General features: G+C 39.8%; 1 protein-coding gene across 1 annotated transcript in view; it reads left to right on the top strand.

Annotated features, from left to right (window-relative positions):
- lpgat1 (lysophosphatidylglycerol acyltransferase 1) overlaps positions 1-19,093 on the top strand; it is a 66,136-nt gene that overhangs the window by 17,838 nt on the left and 29,205 nt on the right. The window contains exons 3-5 of the mRNA XM_042503165.2: positions 7,620-7,738; positions 10,891-10,986; positions 15,152-15,431. Coding sequence (XP_042359099.1) covers positions 7,620-7,738; positions 10,891-10,986; positions 15,152-15,431 — 495 coding nt within the window. The remainder of the gene's footprint in view (positions 1-7,619; positions 7,739-10,890; positions 10,987-15,151; positions 15,432-19,093) is intronic.

Raw genomic sequence — 19,093 nt, 5'->3', positions numbered from 1 at the left:
GGAAACCGTGCATCACGTTCAGCCTTGTTCATTTTTGTGACCATACAGTATGCTGGACTCACTATCCCTTTCACGACTGACACTAACTGTGCCGAGACTGCTGCTCTTAAAGAAAAAAACTATTCGAAATGTCTTTGTGCACTCATAGTTTGTGTAATTACTTCCTTTTTTTTTCTCAGAATGGCTTTTGACTAATCCCGGAGGGTGTGAATGACCTTGGTATTTTCGTCTCTTTTGTGTACAAAGACAGAACAGCAGCAAGAGCAAGAAAGTTTTTCCAGTGAAGAATTTTAGCAGCTCACTGAAACATTCACTGCATTACATTCTGGTCTTTTTAATCTGCTGCTGTCGGATGAAAAATTGCGATACCGGCTTATGCTTTGATTATTTTTTCTCTGTATGATTTCTCTTTGATTGTGAGGGAACAACACCAAAATCTGACATTTATCGTTTCCAAACAGAGTGTGATGTTGTGCTATGTGTGCACAATAGAAAAGTTGTCCATTAATAGAAGAAAACGTCAACATCTGATAACAAAGTAGGCCCAGAAATGCCAGTTATACTGCTGAGAACTTTTAAAAGCAAGTGACTTTTTTTTTTATATATATATATATATATACTCATCGAGTAGTTCTGAGGTCCTGTAAAGGGATAGTTCACCCCCAAATCAAAAATACATATTTTTCCTCTTACCTGTAGCGCTGTTTATTAATCTAGATTGTTATGATGTGAGTTGTGGAGTGTTGGAGTGAGAGCCATAGAGATGTCTGCCTTCTCTCCAGTATAATGGAAGTAGATGGCACTTGGCTTGTGGTGCTTTGAAAAACTCAACAGCAATGTCTCTTTTCAGAAATCTTGACCTGCATACTCAAGGTAATTCACAGACCAAGTTGTGAGCAGTTTCATGTAGTAAATTTTTCTGCCAAACAAATCTCTGCACAGTGAAAGTCTGCACCTGCTCATGGACGAGGGGCTCATGACAGTGCGAGATGTAAACATTAATGGTGTCCTCCTCGGCTGAGCTATAATGTTAACTACCTCATTGGTGCTAGCTGAGCCAGCTGTAGATACACGCTTCCTTCTACACAGTGATTCGGTTTTAAGGTGTTGCTCTGTATAAAGAAAATAGCTCGTAGTAGGGGCACCCCCTGAGATTAAAATCATCAGTCAGAGACCCCTCAGTTTACTGAGTATACTTCTGGGAATGTTTTTGAGGAGAGAGGAAAGACCTTCTGCTTAAAAGTGGTGAGTTTACAGCACCCAGCAACTTAGGATACAGTCTCTGGGTTTTGTTTAATATCTAGTGTTGGGAAAAAATGTTGCACATTTCCAATCCCTTGTAAGTTTGCTAGCCTATTTTTGGGTGAATGCTGCAATTGTGCTGTCTGAACGTCCCACTGAACCCTGTTCAAACTTTTAAAGCAGATATTGGTAAAAACAAACTGTTGAATATTTGTTCTCAGCAGCCAAATGTGATTAGAGTTACATCATTTTAGACACAAGGTCTGTGGATAATCTCGAGTTACCGGGTCATGATTTCTGAAAAGAGACACTGCTGTTGAGTTTTTTAAATGTATTTTTTGGCACTCTGAGCACCACGAGGCGATTGCCATCTAGTCGTACTATATGCCAGATATCTCCAACACTTGGCAGCTCACACCAAAACAATCTAGATTGATACATTGCACTACAGTTTCTTAATTTGGGGGTGAACTGTCACTATAACATTTTTCATGCACCAGTTGGTGTCATGTTCTTGCTTGAATATATGTGAAACAATTCTGATTCATCTTTATGTGCCAGCAATCCTAACGTTAACCCCATAGTGAGAAAGTTCTCACCCACCCTGCTGCCTGAGGCCTGACTGATTCAACATTAGCATTACACAGAGCAGGACTTGGTCAGACCCGCCCAGAACTGTGGGGATTCAACAGCCGCAGCCCCGACTGATTCCTTTCCCCTCTTTAGCTCTCTGTTAATATGCAGAGCTGTCGAAGTGCGTCTAAATTGCAAAGGCAGCTCATGTGTTCTCCAGGGGAGCTATTGTTGTCAGCCCTCATCTCGCAGCCGTGTTTCCTCCCTTGTTGCAGCTCCTGTGTGTATCCCATCAACAATAAGACACAGATGAATGGTTAGTAAAGTAGCCTGTACGCTCTAAGGCCTGACAGTGTAAATCGGGGATGAGAGAGCAGAGGGCTACTGGAGGATCCACTCCTGTAGATGCTGATAGAGACGCTGGTCATTGTCAGGTTGAAAGCGCTTATCAAGTAAAGGCACTGTGTGGCTGAAAAATATACAGGAGCAGGAGTTCAGTGATGTAACATGAAGTGGACTCCTATTGAAAACCACATTGTCTGTCAAATCGTTTACAAAAATACCAGTACAGTTTTTCATATTCATACAGTGATATTGGCAATGGTCATCTTGTTGACGTAATGATGGTCAGTGCTGAATAACACAGTGGGAAGAGTAGCGGAGAGCTGAGTGTGCAGATCCAGGTGGGCCTTAACAACTTAGTCTTCAAGGATTTTTCCCAAAAGAGAATTAAATCGCCTGTTGATTTATTTTATATCTATACATATACCGGTTAGAGATTCAAGGGTACTTTTTTTTTCATTTGGCAGCTGTTTAGATCTTGTTTTTTTTTTGTTGTTGTAGTATTGATATTTTACACAGAATATGAATCTCACTGTGAGTGACTGTAGCTGTTTGCAAACTTAAGAAATGAGAGATCATTTTGAATGGAATATTTGAAGGCAAACTGATATATAATTATGCTGACATATAAAATATAACACTTATTGTGTTGCAACTGTATACACTAGAAATTAATAAAATATTTTTCAGCATTTTGTCATATCATCACGAATATCGTTATTGCAAAAATACCCTGAAATACTGTGATAATATTTTAGGCCTAATTGTTAGTAATTCTCAGTAAACAGTAATGATGTGTATTTCACCCTTTTGAAAATATTTGATAGTTCCACAAGCTAATACAAGATACAGTGCATTTATATTGATAATGATACTTTGTAATTTAAAGCCTCTTTAACCCTGTTTACGCTTGATTTTGACATGTGTTTTGGTGATCCGAACACAATTGGACAGCCGAGACACAACCCTCTCCCGTCTGTGTCAATCATGCGTCACCAGCTGACCATTTTTGCTCAGATTTTGTCACAGCCTGTGTCACCTGCACTCGAAATTCAAAGGGCCCTGTGCACAGTTACCGTGTCCACTTTCTCCTAACATGCTTGCTTGCATGCTCACCAGTGATGCCCACTTTGTGACTTTCTCGCTAGATTTTGCGACATTTTTTAGAATCTCCTAGTGACTTTATTTCTTAAAAGAGACTGTGACAAATCAAATTCAAACCATCTGGAAAGAGAGAGGAATGATTTATATTAGCACTCATAACCATGCAGTCCACGCCTCCTCCGCCGTCATTGCGGGGTCTCTCCCCCTCTCCTCTTTGCAGTACATGTGAGACAGGCAGAAGGAGAGGAGACGCTGCTCGTCATAGGAGTTATGTTGTCGTGAGTTTCCATGGTTACGCTCTTGCTCTTTGGATTAGATATGTAAGAAAGTTTTCCACCTTAGTGCAAACGCCATAGCTCTCATGTTATTCAAATGTTTTGTTGAGTTTTTTATTGAATTTAATTTGGCAAATATTTAAAAAAAGAAAACAGTTGGCAACGTTGATGCCAACTCTTTTCCAATGTTCGCTGAACACCAACCTGTCGTCGTCCACGCGATTGATCACGGGCAGCACCTTTTCCAACTTCCTATTTTATTTTATTTTATTTTAGTGCATCTGTTGCCTTTAGGCAAGATCCTAAGCTTGTTTTGGTTTTGCAGTGGTCGACACGCTTCCTTTGTGCAGTGAATCAAGCCCTAATTTTCCCTTGAGATCGTACCTAGTGACAGACAGAATTGCAGAGTGAAAGCGAGGCCTATATTACACAAATCTAAAGGCCTACGGAGTCATTATTCTATTGCCATTTAATTGTGAAATCAAAATTTACTTCAAAATCATAAGTTAAAGCAAAAACCTTGCCCATTGCTACTTCAAAGTAATTTTATCAGAGGTATTTATTTTTGTGTTGATAGTGCAAATAAATAGTTAAAGGTAATTAAAAGATTTCATGTTATTTTAATTTTTTTCAAAAAACAAGTGCATATTTACATGTTAAAATACCAGAATGCTTTGGTCTTCAGCCAGATCCTCGAGCGGTTACAGAACCTTTCATATCCCGTTTCTTGTGGTTTCCTTGTTGTGGTTGCATCACCAGTTAAAGCTGTCCTGTCAGTCATTATAAGCTCCCTGCTGCATGTTGTGTGAACACACGACCATAAGCTTTGATTGACGTGAATGGCTGACCGACCATTGATTTGGTGTCTCCATCACTGATTCAGCTTAATTTTATTAATCCAAACCATTTGGCTGTGACATTTCAATGAGGCCGGCTAGAAAGTCACAAAAACAGGAAATGAGTCATATCTCCACCACACTGTGTCGGATCATGGTCAAAATTGTTCTGTGGGTAGACGAGACCTCGGTGTACCTGTGTGCAGTGTACCCTGCTTGATGTGCCTGTACTTGGCCCAAAGAACTGCAGCTCGCAGCTATATTTTGCTTTGTATTATTTTTATCACTTTGACGGTGAACAAAGTCGTGGTTCTGTTCTCAGCTCTGCATGGATGCCTCATGTGGTCTCACCAAAGAGAGTAGCATTTTTAATGGATTGTAGATGTGCAAATAAGCCTAATCTCCCGTTGTAGCCGGATGTAGACCTAACCTACAGTTTATCCAAATGAAAAATGTTATTTCAGGCAGGGAGCTCCCACATCAACAAGTCTGCCGACGATGTTGACACAAAGCCTGCTGAAATGTTTCAAACTGAGGATATTCACACTGTGATCTTTGTCAAGTACATTCTGTGGTCTTTACTAAAAATAAACTAATGCCACCTAAAAAAAGAAATCGGTGCACAAGTGCAACATCTGATACTACGTAGAAATGATTATGGTAATATTTTGTATCCTTTAAGATAGTTCCTTACATGCAGTCAGTCCTGTGAATATGTTACTGTGTGACATTAGAAACAGATAATCTAATTCACCAGAATACCATTAAAGGCCCATAAAAAAGTCAGTTGTAATGCTTTTCCAGCCATAAATGGATGTCTTGAAATGTTAGACAAATGCATACATCATTTAACCCTTCAAAATAAAGGTTTTGATAACAAATTGTGGGATATTCATCACATTTTCTTTTCAACGCAACACTTTAGTGTGCATGTGATAGTTCAAATGATCAGATGAGGATTTAATATTTTTAGTATTGTGTAATGAAATTACACGGCATTCCTGGCCCACAAGTCATATTGTAGACGTAAAAGAACATTGTTATTTGGTACAGACACACTGTACCTTGTCTGTTTCATTCTCTTGGACATGATATCATGGTAAGGCCTTGAGGGAATTTCTTCAAATTTGGAACAAATGTTCACTCGGATTCATGAATGAACTGATCCGAATTTGGTGGTCAAAGGTCACTGTGACCTCAAAAAGCACATTTCTGGCCAGGGCTCAAGAATTCATACGCCAGTTAGGTCAAAATTTAATTTTGACCTAACTGGCGTATGAACATGGACATGGATCGAAATTGTAGCCGTAACTTAACCGGTTCAGGGAGGCTTTCATCCACAAGGTGGTATTTCTATTTTCTCCTTGGACTGTTTCCTCTGCTCTGCTCAGAGTGGTCAATAGTAAGAGTGATTGTGACACCGTTTCCTGATACTCACTTCTCTTTTCTTATTTCAAACCCAATGGACAGCATTTTGGCATTCCCTTGAAACATTAATTAATGACAATACACCGAAAAGGCCTATAAATCCAACCTTACAAAACCTCCCTTTACATGATTTAAGCCTCATTTCGCCACATTAACAGCAAAGCGTTTACGTTTTTCCAGCTCACTTTTAGAAGGCAGGAGCGTGGAAACAGATGTTTGCTCTCTGATCCAGGCAGGAGGGTTATTCAGATCAGAGTTTGTAGTGAGGGAGTGTCAGGACACTTGTGGATTTAAGAACAACACACAAAGACAAGACACAGTCAGTTTTAAAAGATGTTACATTCACTGTTTATTTAGACAATTTGGATTGCAGTGTTATACCAGGAATTTGTAACCTTAGTCCATCTTAATTGTTGACACAGTTTTGTTGAACCACACCTGTCCGCCATTCCTAAATTCCTAAGGCAAACCTTAACTGTCACCAAAGAGTTGGTTTTGGTCCCACTGTGTGTTTATCACTTTGCATAACTACTTTAAAACCTTGTTTACACTCTTCAGCAATGTTTAGTGGAAAGAGATTTTAATGTTGATCCAGATCATTTCAAAATTATTTCAAAACATTTTAAAAGAGTGTATTATTTTAAAATTTTGCTTGTTTCTCATGAAGAGCTGCACTATAGCAACAGCTATATGCTGCGATGGACTAACAGGTTGTAGTTAACGCTGTTACATATCTACGTGCTCATGAAAAATTTTCAAAATTTTCTTTAAATTTCAAAAATTACTGGTGGAGTGTATTTTTTGCAGCTATGTACCCTGTGATCTGTCTATTTAAAGTTAGCGTGTGGCAGAGTCCTACATGAGGCTGGGGACTCAGTGGGTTGACCTACAAAAAGGGGATTTTTGGGTGGTGTTTTCTATCAATTTTATTTTTTGGTTCAGTTCTTTATCTCTTCAAATATTAAGGAAACAACACTGCCTGGTGTGGAAACAGCTCTGAACAGGCCCTGCAAAGAGTGGTTATTTCAGCTGAACACACCATAGGTGCTGCTCTAATCTGCATAAAGCATGTTTATACCTGAAGCTGCAAAATAAGGCTAGGAGTATCGTTAGAGATCCCAGCTACCCAGATAACTGCCGTCTTACCCTGTTGAGATCTGGAAGAAGGTACCGGTTAGACCAGGCCACCGGTGAGAGGCTCAGGAGGAACTTTTACCTCAGGACACAAGGATCCTAAATAAGGCCCTACATAAGACAGCCAAGTCATATATACATTATTACACTCTTTTTTAATGAACAAATTGAAGGAACTGAACAGAATTACATTTCACTAAATGTATTTGTATTGTATTTGTATTCCTTCAACAAATTGATTGATTGTTGAAGGAAGAATATGTGGGTCATATCACAGGTGTTGGATGATAAATATATTGAAAATATAAATGATAACAAAATTCAATGTTTTAATGTTTTAATCCTCTGGCAGCTGATTTTCTGTGTTGATTTTCTGTCTTTCTTCTGGAGGGGAGGAGGTGGGTTACTGCAGATTTAGGAGGAGATCTTGAAAATCAAACCTTTGCAGCTATCTAGCAAACATGGTTCTAAACAATGCATGATGTAGTTAAGAAAATGTAATCTGCTTGTGTTGCAAGAAGGGAAATGCAGTCAATTTGTTAATTCTCAAAGATGCACAAAGAGTTTTTCTAACTGAAGATAAATTGTTTTATTTACAAGAAAAACCCAAATGACCCTTGCTAAAGAATTTATTTGCACATCCTGTTTAACAATGATGTCTTTGTGTGTTTATTTCGCGCTGCAGTAACGGAGTGGGGTGACGATGTACGACCCATCTCTGAAGAAGAAGCCATGGTCATTGTCAACCACCAATCCACAGGAGACGTGTGCACCCTCATGATGTGCCTGCAGGACAAGGGCATGGTAAGAAATGTGTTACCTGTTTTATCCTTTAAGGAAATCTAGAATTATAACGCTGAGGTTGAATGGGGTCACATCAGCGTAAATAAATGTCATGCAGCAGTTTGAACCTGCAGGGTACTTGGCACTGTCTGTATTTTTCTGAATAGGCTGCTGTCTGAGCATGTTTGTACGTCTTTGTTACTGCAAATAAGGAGTTCGTGAAGAGCTGCACACGTTGTTCTAAAAACCCCCTAAGTTAATTAAATTAGTTTCAAGGATGTTTGCCAAAGGTTGGCCAGCGGCTTAATTCTTGGTTTGATCAGTCAAATGATAGCTGGTTACCAGAACAAGGTTCAGTGCAAATCAAAGGAAAGGTCACCTATAAATTATCTTAAACTATTAGTTATAAAGTTATTGTGTTTAGTGCATTCTGGGGTTATTTTGCTAACAGCTTTTTGTTGTGTTTGTTTTTTTTTTTTTTTCTGTTTCACATATTGACTTGTTGACAGTCAATAGGAGGCGGGAGGGAGTTCTTTTTGCAGAACAGGAGCCGTAGTGATTGACGATGTGTTTTTCAAGTCAAAACAGTCAACACAGTAAAGACAGACAGCCTCGCAGAGCACTGCTGAGGTTTGCTGCATTCAAATTACAAAATGCGAGTTTGAGCTTTTAGCAGAGTTTCTCAGGCAGCCGACAACAGATGTGCAAAGATCGGAGCGGTGGCTGCTTTGCATTCTTTCACACCGATCATTTTCAACAGACAAGGAAGGGAAACGTGTCCAAACATCATGGCAAACGCACACGCACACACACACACACACACACACACACACACACGGTCCTTTACTGAATTTCAAAAGAATACCTGTTCATTTTACTCAACACATTTCCGTAGAAAATGACACATCATGTGCAACTGCAACTTCACACGGTTGTCTGGCAACATAAACGTAACATTAACAGTAACGACTGTATTGCATCATTGGATGTATTGACACACAAACTGTGCCATTACAGAGAGAATTGGAGCTGAGAAGCATTTTGAAATGTTTGAAAGAGGGTGGATAACACTTCCATTGTGTGCTCATAAGGCTATAACCAAGAGGAAAAGTGGCATACTAAAATGTATCTGCATTTTAGGTATACTGTGCAGGATTGTCGGCTGGGGTGCATGCCCATAAACGTCCTGAAAACAGATAATAAGAACAAAATACAGGCAGAGAGCAGGGTCAGAAAATACACTGCCACACACTTTTAGTGGGTTACAAGTGATGATGGAGAGGGATTGCTTTTGTATTTGGGGTGCACAATATGACAATATTCAAAAAACAACAACAAAAAATCACAGTACAATTATTGTGACAGACACTGCTGCAATTGCTATATGATTGACAATTTTAACAGGATTAGTAACTTTTGGATTTCATTTTTACTGAAAATCTGCATTATAAAGTGCTTTTCAGAGTCTTTAAAGATGCTTTACAGAGAGTAATACAAATTAATAATCAACAAAAATGTTCCCTTATTTCTGGAATATGATTTGCAGACCAGAACATATCTGTAACACCATAATGCTTCGTTTATGATTGTATTTCGAGACATATTTTACCTTTATCAAACAATTGCAGCTCCTTCAATTTGGATATTGCACTTGGCCACGTTCTAATTTTGATAATATTTTGATTAATAGTGCAGCCCTGTTTTGTATGAGTTTATGCATTTTTTTTTCGGAAAATTCTGCATAATACCTTTTACTTAAACATGAAGTCTGACTGCTAAGCAGTAGACCCAAAACTGCAGCAGAGCATGTTCTTCATGAGGCAGGGATGCCAACACACCACAAACTGTACAGACTGTTGTGTCAGTCACTTGTTGTTGACGGTTGTTTTTTCCTCAGTGCTAATCAGACATTTTTGGGGGGCTCAACTGCTTGCTTATTTGCCAAGGTTGACATGTAGCCAGTATCATTTGTTATTAATTAGGTGCACAGTAATTACATACGGAAATAGCTTCTATTTTCTGAAAAAATTAACCCTTTTTCACCAATATTAGCGTGTGTGTTAATTTTTTTTATTTTAATGCGGGAAATCTAATTAAAAATAGGTGATAGACTACTTTCCATTGCCAGAGTACCAGAGCTGTGTACGTTACAGAGGGCCAGAGAGTTTAGTAAACAGCAGAAAGCAGCATGGCGTCCAGTTAAAGTTTTATGGTGGTTACATTTTTTATTTATATCTCTGATTTATATAGAGTCTCTCTTTCAGACTCGGTGCTGACTTAATTTGTAATGTTTGAGCACTGCTTGGGCAGAGACAGACGGTATTTTGTAGCAGACCATCATTGCATCATGCTAGCAAAGGGGCTAAAATTTGTGCGTCCATCCGAGTGTCATATTTTCATCGCTGCCAATTGGAGGTGGTCAAAGCTGGAACTGTTACATAATCATGATTACATTCTCCCTAGCATTTTTCCATAATTTTTCAAATCTACATTTCTTACCAAGTTGCTCACTGCCTTTTTTCCAATATTTTCAAAAGGGTTCGAAAGTTTATATACTTGTGAAAGTGTTCGAAAGCAACACAAGAAGAGTCATGTTGATCCAGGTTTCAAAGGTTTAAACACAAAGGCTAGATGTTAGTGGGTGTTAGTGGTTTGTTGTCTTGTGGGTGAAGGGACACATTGTTAGCAGCAGACGTGAATTTTTAAATAGAGCATCTGGAGAGAATGTCACATTATCTGTCTTGTCTGAGAGTCAAATCTGTCACTTCTTCAAGTAATTGATTATTTAACTCCATATTCACAATGCACAGCTCGCTGTCCTGCCACCCTGATCATGCTGGAGATTGGCTGTGAATTCTGGGACGGTGGGGGCAGCTGTGTTGTTGTGGTTGATTTTTTTTTTTTTGGCTGAGTCTGGCACTGCACTGGAGCTGCCGAGCTGTGCTGTGCAAACATGATGACATGATCCGCCTCAACAACTGCATCCCTGGCCCAGTTTATCCTCTTAGCACTGAAAGGACAGTAAGCCAAAGCTGCATCGGTGCAGGTCATCAGGGGTGGAAGTGCTCGGAGGGGGCGGTATCAGTTTTGGGCCCTGGCTCCAAAGCCATATCATGTGCTTTTGCTTACAGATAAATGTCAGATTTTCATTGTATTTCTCTTTTCTCTTTCAGGTGGTACAAAAAATGATGTGGTTGATGGACCATGTGTTCAAATATACCAACTTTGGCCTAGTGTCCCTCATCCATGGGGACTTCTTCATCAGACAGGTAGGAGACCCACAGTGGCTTTCTTGAAATGTTGCAAAGTCTGTTTTTATTGTCATGCGTGTTACTTGGCCATCAGAAACTGAGCATTGGCACGCTCTGCTTCACATTAACACTGCACATATTCACATCCAGGGAGGTGCCCGGCAAGTTCTTTTAATAGGTAAATTAGCCTCAAGGCTACATTACCAGTTGTCGCTGTGAGATGAAAGTCTATTTTCCCTCACATGTCAGCACCTTGTTTGTCCCTGAAGGTCTCAGGTTTACAACATGGACCTTTAGGCCATAACTCAGCTCTCTCCACCCTGCCAGCTACTGCTGGCCTGTTTTCTCTCCGCTCCGCAAAGTGGAGTCGCTCCCATCTGCCTGTCCCAGCTGGACAGCAGATATGTTAGTGGGCTTCCTACAGTCATGGTGTCCTCTGAGAAGGATAACGGCAGTGGACAGTAGTGTGGGAGGTCTGCACGGCCCCGCTGGGTCATGCTGACCCTTTGTTGTAGGGGCAGCTGGAACAGAGCAGCCTGCTCTGACAGGCCTACACACACAGCCTGCTGGGCTTCTTATGGTCAGGGAATTCCTGGAATATCATGCAAGGTTGGGAGGTTTACTACAGACGGGGACAGGCGATTTGCTGCAGATTCAAAGCAAATGACAGAATATCATAAACTGGGTCAATCTAATCACAAGAAGCCAGTGGAATGTCTTATCTGTATCTACCATATAGTGCCAAAAATACAACCTGTGCATCCAACTTGGGCTTTATTTACAATTTTAATTGTTTTTTTCCCCTGCAAAATCCAGGAAAACTGTAACATGATTTAAAAATAATATTTTGTAGGGCTTTTTACACAAGACAGCAAAATTGAATTAAATTAAAAATTAAAAGGCCTGTAACACTGCGAAGCATTCAACTATGAACCGTCAGTATTTCATCCTTTAACTAAGTAAAATTTAGACATCGGTTTTAATGATCAGTTTCAGCTCGTCTGCAGACTATTTCATCTGTTGCTGCTGTTTGTGCTTCTTGACATCAGTCTGATGCAAGTAGACACAGACCAAACAAAGTTGAATTTGCACACTGTTCAGTCGCCTCCTGTGCATAACCAGAGATGAGATCTCGTCAAAACATGCATTTTTGTTAAAAAAAAAACCTTTGTGAAGTCTGGATTTGAAAAGAGCATCGATAAGTATCACTTTCAGCTCGGTTTTAAATTGTAAGGTTTTATTGAAAATGCATGTGTTTGGGAAGTGAGCATAGGAATGGATAAATGAGACTTAGATTAAACTGTAAGAGTTGTGTGAGAGATTGCAAACGGATGTCTTAATACAGTTTTGTTGTTGTTAAAGGTATTCCCCAGTCAATCAATAAATCAATGTTTGCCGTTTTCCATGGAGGCATGTGAGAGAAAAAAGTTCTCTTCACAAATTTAGGGTAACGCAGCTTGACTGATATAAAGTCATTTTGTGGCTGAAGTATTCCTTTAACGGAATAAAATATATATATTACTCAGCCCTACTAATGTACGCCAGACTACATGTTTTTATGCATATGATACCTTTGATTTTGGTAATGAGCTTATCCTCCTCTCTGTGGGGCGACAGGACTTCTGGCACCAGCTCCAACGGGACAGAGATTTAAAAATATCATTAAATAACAGCACTGTTGATAGGTTGTCTCTGCCGGTAACAAATTGTGTTTGTCCACAATTTGTTTTGTCAGGAAATTAATGAAAAGCCCTCACATCCCTCTCTCACTTTTTGAGCTGCAGAAACACCACAGCGATGGCAAGAGGGAATTGCATTTTTTAGGTCATGGAAATGCTTTGCCGTGGAATTTCACATCAGGCAGTGTGCCGAGGGTGAAGCACCCCGAGCCTGCTAACAGCCAGACGGGCTGTAGTGGCTGTAGTGGAGGCCTGAGCAGGCGGGGTCATGCTGCCATCCTCCCTCTCTCTCTCTGAGTGATCCCTTCTGGCATTCTAGTGTGTGCATTCTTGACATCCTTCCCCAGAATACTTCACACATCCACACAGCACAGCAAGCATCTGCCCTCGGCCTCCCAAGCATCTGCTGTCCACTCAGGCTAGCAGACGTGTCTCTAACATCATTATGCACAGCACAACACAGCAGGCTTTGATGGCCGTAGCTCACTTACTCGTGGTACAGAGCTGTAATCTGACTTTGCTTTCTTTTTCTTTTTTTTTTCCTTGGCTGTGTTCTCAACTTCTAAAACTTCAAATTAAAGGCGCACCTCAAAATAATATCCCACGTGTTATAAATGCAGGATGTACAAAGCAGAAAAAGGTTTTATTCTGGTTACACTCAAATCCTTCTCATCACATCACAGTCACTGGCAGCTGTTGACATTTCCCAGTGACATTTCAGCCACCTAGTTTTAAAAAGTCCTCACTGTGGAGTCAAATGAAACTGACAAGTAAGGTAATGTATAGTGCAGGTGCGTGCTTGTGCAGATTTACACATCTGATCGCAATAAGGTGTCAAATACTGTTGAGCGCAGTTAAAATCGCATTGGAGCGTAGAAACATAAGTTTTGCATTCTTTTTCATGACATCAGGCTAGGTAAGAGTTAGATTTAATTATCTGGTGTTTTTACACAGTACTAGTGAGAGAAAATGATTGGTATGGGACTTAATTTTAGTAATTTTGTTGGAGAAAAAAAAGAAATAGGTGAAAGCTTAGCTTGCTCCTGAGATGCAAAACATACAAAAATGTTCGAGGCATACCTCAATGCCTAAATTACATTTTCATCTTATAAAATGTAAATTTTAATATATTTACAACACATATCTCATTTTGCCAGGGACACATCTCGTTTGATATTTTTTTAATGAGTGCAGCGCCCCTTTAAAACATGCCTCTTCAGAGCGGATGGATTGCTTGGCCTCTGGTATTGCTGCCTGCAGCTTTCTGGAAAACTACTCATCCAAACAACATCACAGTCAACACTGCGCTTGACCTGGTCATTCCCAGGTCATCAAACACCAAAGTTGGCACTCGGACCGCATCACCAAACCAAAGCATCGGTATTTGACGACTTAAAAAGGAGACTTAGTATTCAGTTATCTTTCTTTGCGATTACAAACCAGCTCTAAACCAGCTTTATTAAAAAAGAACATCCACATCTTTATGAAGGTAGGACTTATTGCACGGCTGTAGTTTTAATCACTGCATTAGTTTTAGCAAAGTGTACCTAATAAACTGGCAGCTGAGTGTATGTCCTTGGTTTCAGTTGACGAAAGCATGTGGGAGCATAGCTGAGATGAAACTGAGCATGTTGCTCACTTTACAGACAGAAGGCCGAATATTAAAGACCTTCAGTTATAGATAAACCGTCTGATGATTCAGTCACATCCGACCGTGTCCAAATGCAAACATTATTCACCGGTGAAAAAAACGACATCGCTCTGGCACTGGGAAAGCAGGAGTGGATCTCTTTCTTCCTGTACAGACAGTCTGACTCTAACAGCAGCATTGTGGAGTAGATTTCCTTCAATTCATGTGGCTCTTGCAGCAGCAGTAAAACCACAGAAAGAGTGAAGGTCATGTAAAGGTGTGTAAATGTCTGGTTCTCTCTCTGAAAGATTTTGTAGCTGCCGCCGCAAATATCTTTTCTTTTCACTTTATTTTTAGCCTTTCTCATTGTGTTGGAAGCACTTTTACTCCACACAGCTGCATGTGTGCTCACATGACACGTACACAGTCCAGCCCAGCTATGCTAATGCATTTAAAATGGCTTTTGACCGGAGCCTAACTAGAAATCAATGCCGCTCCTCTTCGTCCCGTCACTGCTAATGCTCTTAATGTTGTCAAGGCCATCATGTTTTGCATCCATTTCAGTCGTGCCATTAATGCTGCTCTGAGTGCTCCGCAGTGTTTCTGCCTCTAACTTGTGATTTGTGTTGGACTGATTTCATATGTACGCTGACAAAAACATCCATCTTGTTAAGTTAATGTAGCTCTTAGCCTCAATCATTTTGTTTAATTTGGGGAAATAAAGAGAGCTACCAACATCTTATAGTTACATGGTTTTAAAGTGGCCCCATTTTAGAAAATAGGTGCCATAACCTTACCACCTGTTCAAGACTTAAACAGATTAAACTACGACGCTATTGTTTCTTTTCTTAGCCTTTTTGCTTTGTGTCCACAGGGTAAAGCTCACCGAGACAAGCAGCTGGTCTACCTGAAAGATCACCTAGACAAATACTACCACAGCCGCGACAGGAAGTGGATAGTGCTGTTCCCGGAGGGCGGCTTCCTGCGCAAGCGACGGGAAACCAGCCAGTTGTTTGCCAAGAAGAATTCTCTCCCTCACCTGACCCACGTCACATTGCCTCGTCTCGGGGCCACCCACGTAATACTGAAAACCCTGTCAGCCCAGCAGGAGAACGGCAGCGTGGGCAGCGAGGCTGGGACCCCTAACCAGACAGGTAACAGTAACACTTTTCTCTGTGGAAGTCGTGTGTTTCCCAGATCCTCGAGGATAGAGATTTTCCTTAGTAGAACTGGGTTTCATAATATTTTTTTTGTTTTTTTAGATACTAAGTCTTCAGATAGATGATTCATTATCATGAGGTACTATGCCATTATTTTGTCATCAATAAGTTATTATTTATTAAGTTATTTATTATATCAACATAAGTAAGTCATTACAAGACACGTAGTCATTATTTTTGAGATACTAAATCATAATAATCAGATATTAAGTCATTTGGAGATGCTAAGTCATTATAACAAGTTTAATAAGTCATTATTTCAAGATGCTAAATCATTAATTTGAGGTACAAAGTCAGTATTTTGAGATAATTATTTTTGAGATTCTAAGTAGGAATGTCAAGCGGTAAAAAAATGAATCTAATTAATTACATAATCTGTGATTAAATAATCTAAATTAATCTTATACATCAATTTTTGCCATGAAAGTATTTAAAACATTTAAATTCAGTTGAATTTGGGCAGATGAGTGAATCAGTGAATAACTGAATCATTTTTAGTTTTGATAATGCAAATGACTGAAGTTTCTGCTCGATGTCAATGGCGTGTGCAATAACACCGACGTCATTGTGATTGCTCACTGAAGTCCAGTGATCACCGTCACCGTCACCGCAATATATTCGCCGCTACATCTTCTTTTCCCCTCTTTTCTGTGCCATAAATCTGCTGGATTTTGGACACAATTGTGCTTCTCGATTGCGGCTTGTAAGCTGTGTCAGAGGATGCTTTCTGTAACGCCTCTGATAACCCCCCGTCCTCTACCACCGAAACTGGTCTGCAGTCCGTCACAGGTAGACCTAGTCAGTTTCGAGTGTGGCTTTACAAAGCTGGCAACTAGCGTTAGCATCAGAGGCTGTGCTAGCTCGGACCTCGGGGATTGCTGCTAAAGGCTTTGCGTTCAGGTGGTTATTTCGGGCTTGAAGTACTTTGATGGTACAAAAACTCATGTTACGAAGCCGCTGTGGCCTTCAGTGAAGCACCGGATTAAAGGGCACCATAGAACGCGATTAATCAGTGTTAATGTTTTCATTTTTTCTTTGATTAATTAATTGAAATTCATGTGTTATTTTGACAGTCATTGAGTTATTATTTTGAGATACTAAGGTCATTCTGGAAATTTTTTCATTATAATGACCTACAGGTTTTTTTTCATCACATTGGCAGAACCGGGTTTACATAATCTTATGCCTTGATTGAAGAGTAAGAAAAGAGGTACACGCAATGAATGACATGCAACAAATGTCCTCGGCTGTACTTTATTTCAGTTGCATTGTCTGCATCTTATTCCCCAAGGCCACCAGGATGCCTTGTTTCTTCCCTCAAAATAAACCTTCAGTCATCTCTTCCATCATTTCTAAAAACAAAACATCTTTAGACATCACTATAATGGTCAGCACAGAATGCCTCTTTTTGGTTGTCGGTCTTACGTACATCTCCCTTGAGTCACATTGCGTCTTAAAAAGAGCTGTTGTCCTCTTTGCTGTGAAGTGTTTTTAAATTGCCATGAATTTAGAAAAACAAGCTGATTTCTCAACAGCCGTTTATTTTAATTTTTAATTGGATTTTTCATTACATTGTGTACATTGTGAGGTGACACTTCATTCACTAAACTCAAATGAAGTCGGATTGAATTTGAAAATATTCTTTGAAGTTGTTGGATTTTTTTTCAGACTGATTAAGTGCTTTTCCTGGGGATGTCTGGCAGAAGTTGTGTTTTTTTCTTCCTTTACTTGAGTCTCTGCTTTGCTGTACTGTGGCTCTTGATCAAATGTTGGCTGGAAGGCCAGGGATGGAGCGTGCTTCAAACATGAAGCATTAAATCATCACCTCTGTGTCCCACTGTCCTCTGGGAGTCCTGTTTTAAATGAAAGGGGACTGCTGGTAAAGATTGCCAGGAGAGGAAAAGGGTGGCACGCACAGAGGTGCCAGAAATTGCATCAAGGTCCCTGAAACCCCAGCGGTTATTTGCAGGAGAGTAATTTTTCTGTCTAGAGACCAGCCCTAAATACAGCCAGTGAGCAGGAAGATAACTCTGCAATTAACAACCTTTGAGAGGGAAATTCCTTATTTTTGAAACTTGGTTTTATTTGTAGCAATTTAAAGATATTTCACAAAAGAAAAGGAACCTTGGTAAAACATAAGAACCAACTGGGATGGACATTTCTTTCACTACTGTCGATGCTGTTTCTTTTGATTAAAATCATCAATTTCTCCATTATTTGCTGAGAAAGGTCTTCACCTTATTCCTCAGGGAAACATCACGGGGTTTCTGCAGGTCCGTAAAAAGCATTCAATTGTGTTAAATTCACTGTTTAAATATTAGGCCTTATAAAATTAGGGTTTGAAAGTCATTTAATAGTCTTAAATTTATGAGGTTGTAATCGCCACATTTTATCCAATGTTTTTTTTGGGGGGGTTTTTTGACTATTTTTTGTGACATTTGTCCCCTTTAATGATCGTACAGCTGAAGACAGACAGGAAAGGTGGGAGAGAGAGGAGGGGGTCAACATATACCTTTTTTTTTTTTGGTATTGCATTTTTGCCAGTAACCATAAAAATCTTTAGGCATGGCAATTAATAAGATTTTATTGACGCCAGTGCCATTACCGATTCTGCTTTTTTTGATTGATTCTTTGACAGTTTCCTTATTGATATATGATTCATTTTCTGGGAGAACCTGCACAGGTTTTTTAGCATCGGCACAACTGTTTCATTATCTCTGAGTCTAAACAAGTGGACGTTGAAATGAGAGAATATTTGTATGCTGTCTGTTCATCTCACACACAAACAAGCACAAAAACCGTCACCTCAAACAAGGAAGCGGCTGTGTCTCACACACAGGCAGGGCGGAGCTGGATTGCACGAATGCTACTGTGGTAATTTTTTTCAGCCCACAGACAGATTTTTGCGTAACTCGTGTCACACTATATGTTGCCCTGCACAGCCCTAAAGCAGCACTGTTTTCATCTTTCTTTGTGAAATGAAGCCATGCTCTGGACTGTTTCTTTCTCTCTTTGACTACTCCTTGTTGCAAGTTTCCAGCAGCGTAGATGCATGACTTTGACGTCAGTGTTTTGCAATGCACAACAGTAAGAAAAAGACTCCAGAATCAATAAAAGGAGCTGATAAGCTCAGAGGCGATTCTGATGGCTCGGCCCATTTGTAACCAGTGTTGAGTTTGCATCCCTTACAAAGATACAGTTTACTCCTTAACAGCACTCCCTTTGTTATCAAGATACAATATCTTGCTGTCTCCAGATATCAAAGTTTAAACATATTTTCCCCTAAAATATGTTCATTCACATCTCCAGAAGATATGGGGAATATAAGAATTTATATGCCTCGGAAAATCTGAAATGAGAGTGAATTTTCTTTAGCTGAATTTGAGAGACAAAACATTTTTCATGCTTCCTGCATCAGGGCCTTGTTTCAAGAGACAATAGTGCCCCCTCAAATATGGCTCTTGGACTAATGTAAAAACACATAGTTCAACTAAGCAAAATTATCCAGAGACAGCAAACCTGCTTTTTGGAGCTGTCCAAAGCAAAAAGCACAGAGTTAAAACAGCCGTAAACACACAGATGCAATGAGTCCCTCA

This window comes from Plectropomus leopardus, chromosome 16 (assembly GCF_026936395.1).
Source record: "Plectropomus leopardus strain MGB_pleo_1.0 chromosome 16, ASM2693639v1, whole genome shotgun sequence".
NCBI lineage: Eukaryota > Metazoa > Chordata > Actinopteri > Perciformes > Serranidae > Plectropomus > Plectropomus leopardus.
The sequence above is the reverse complement of the archived record's forward strand: the minus strand, read 5'-3'. Positions and strand labels throughout refer to the sequence as shown.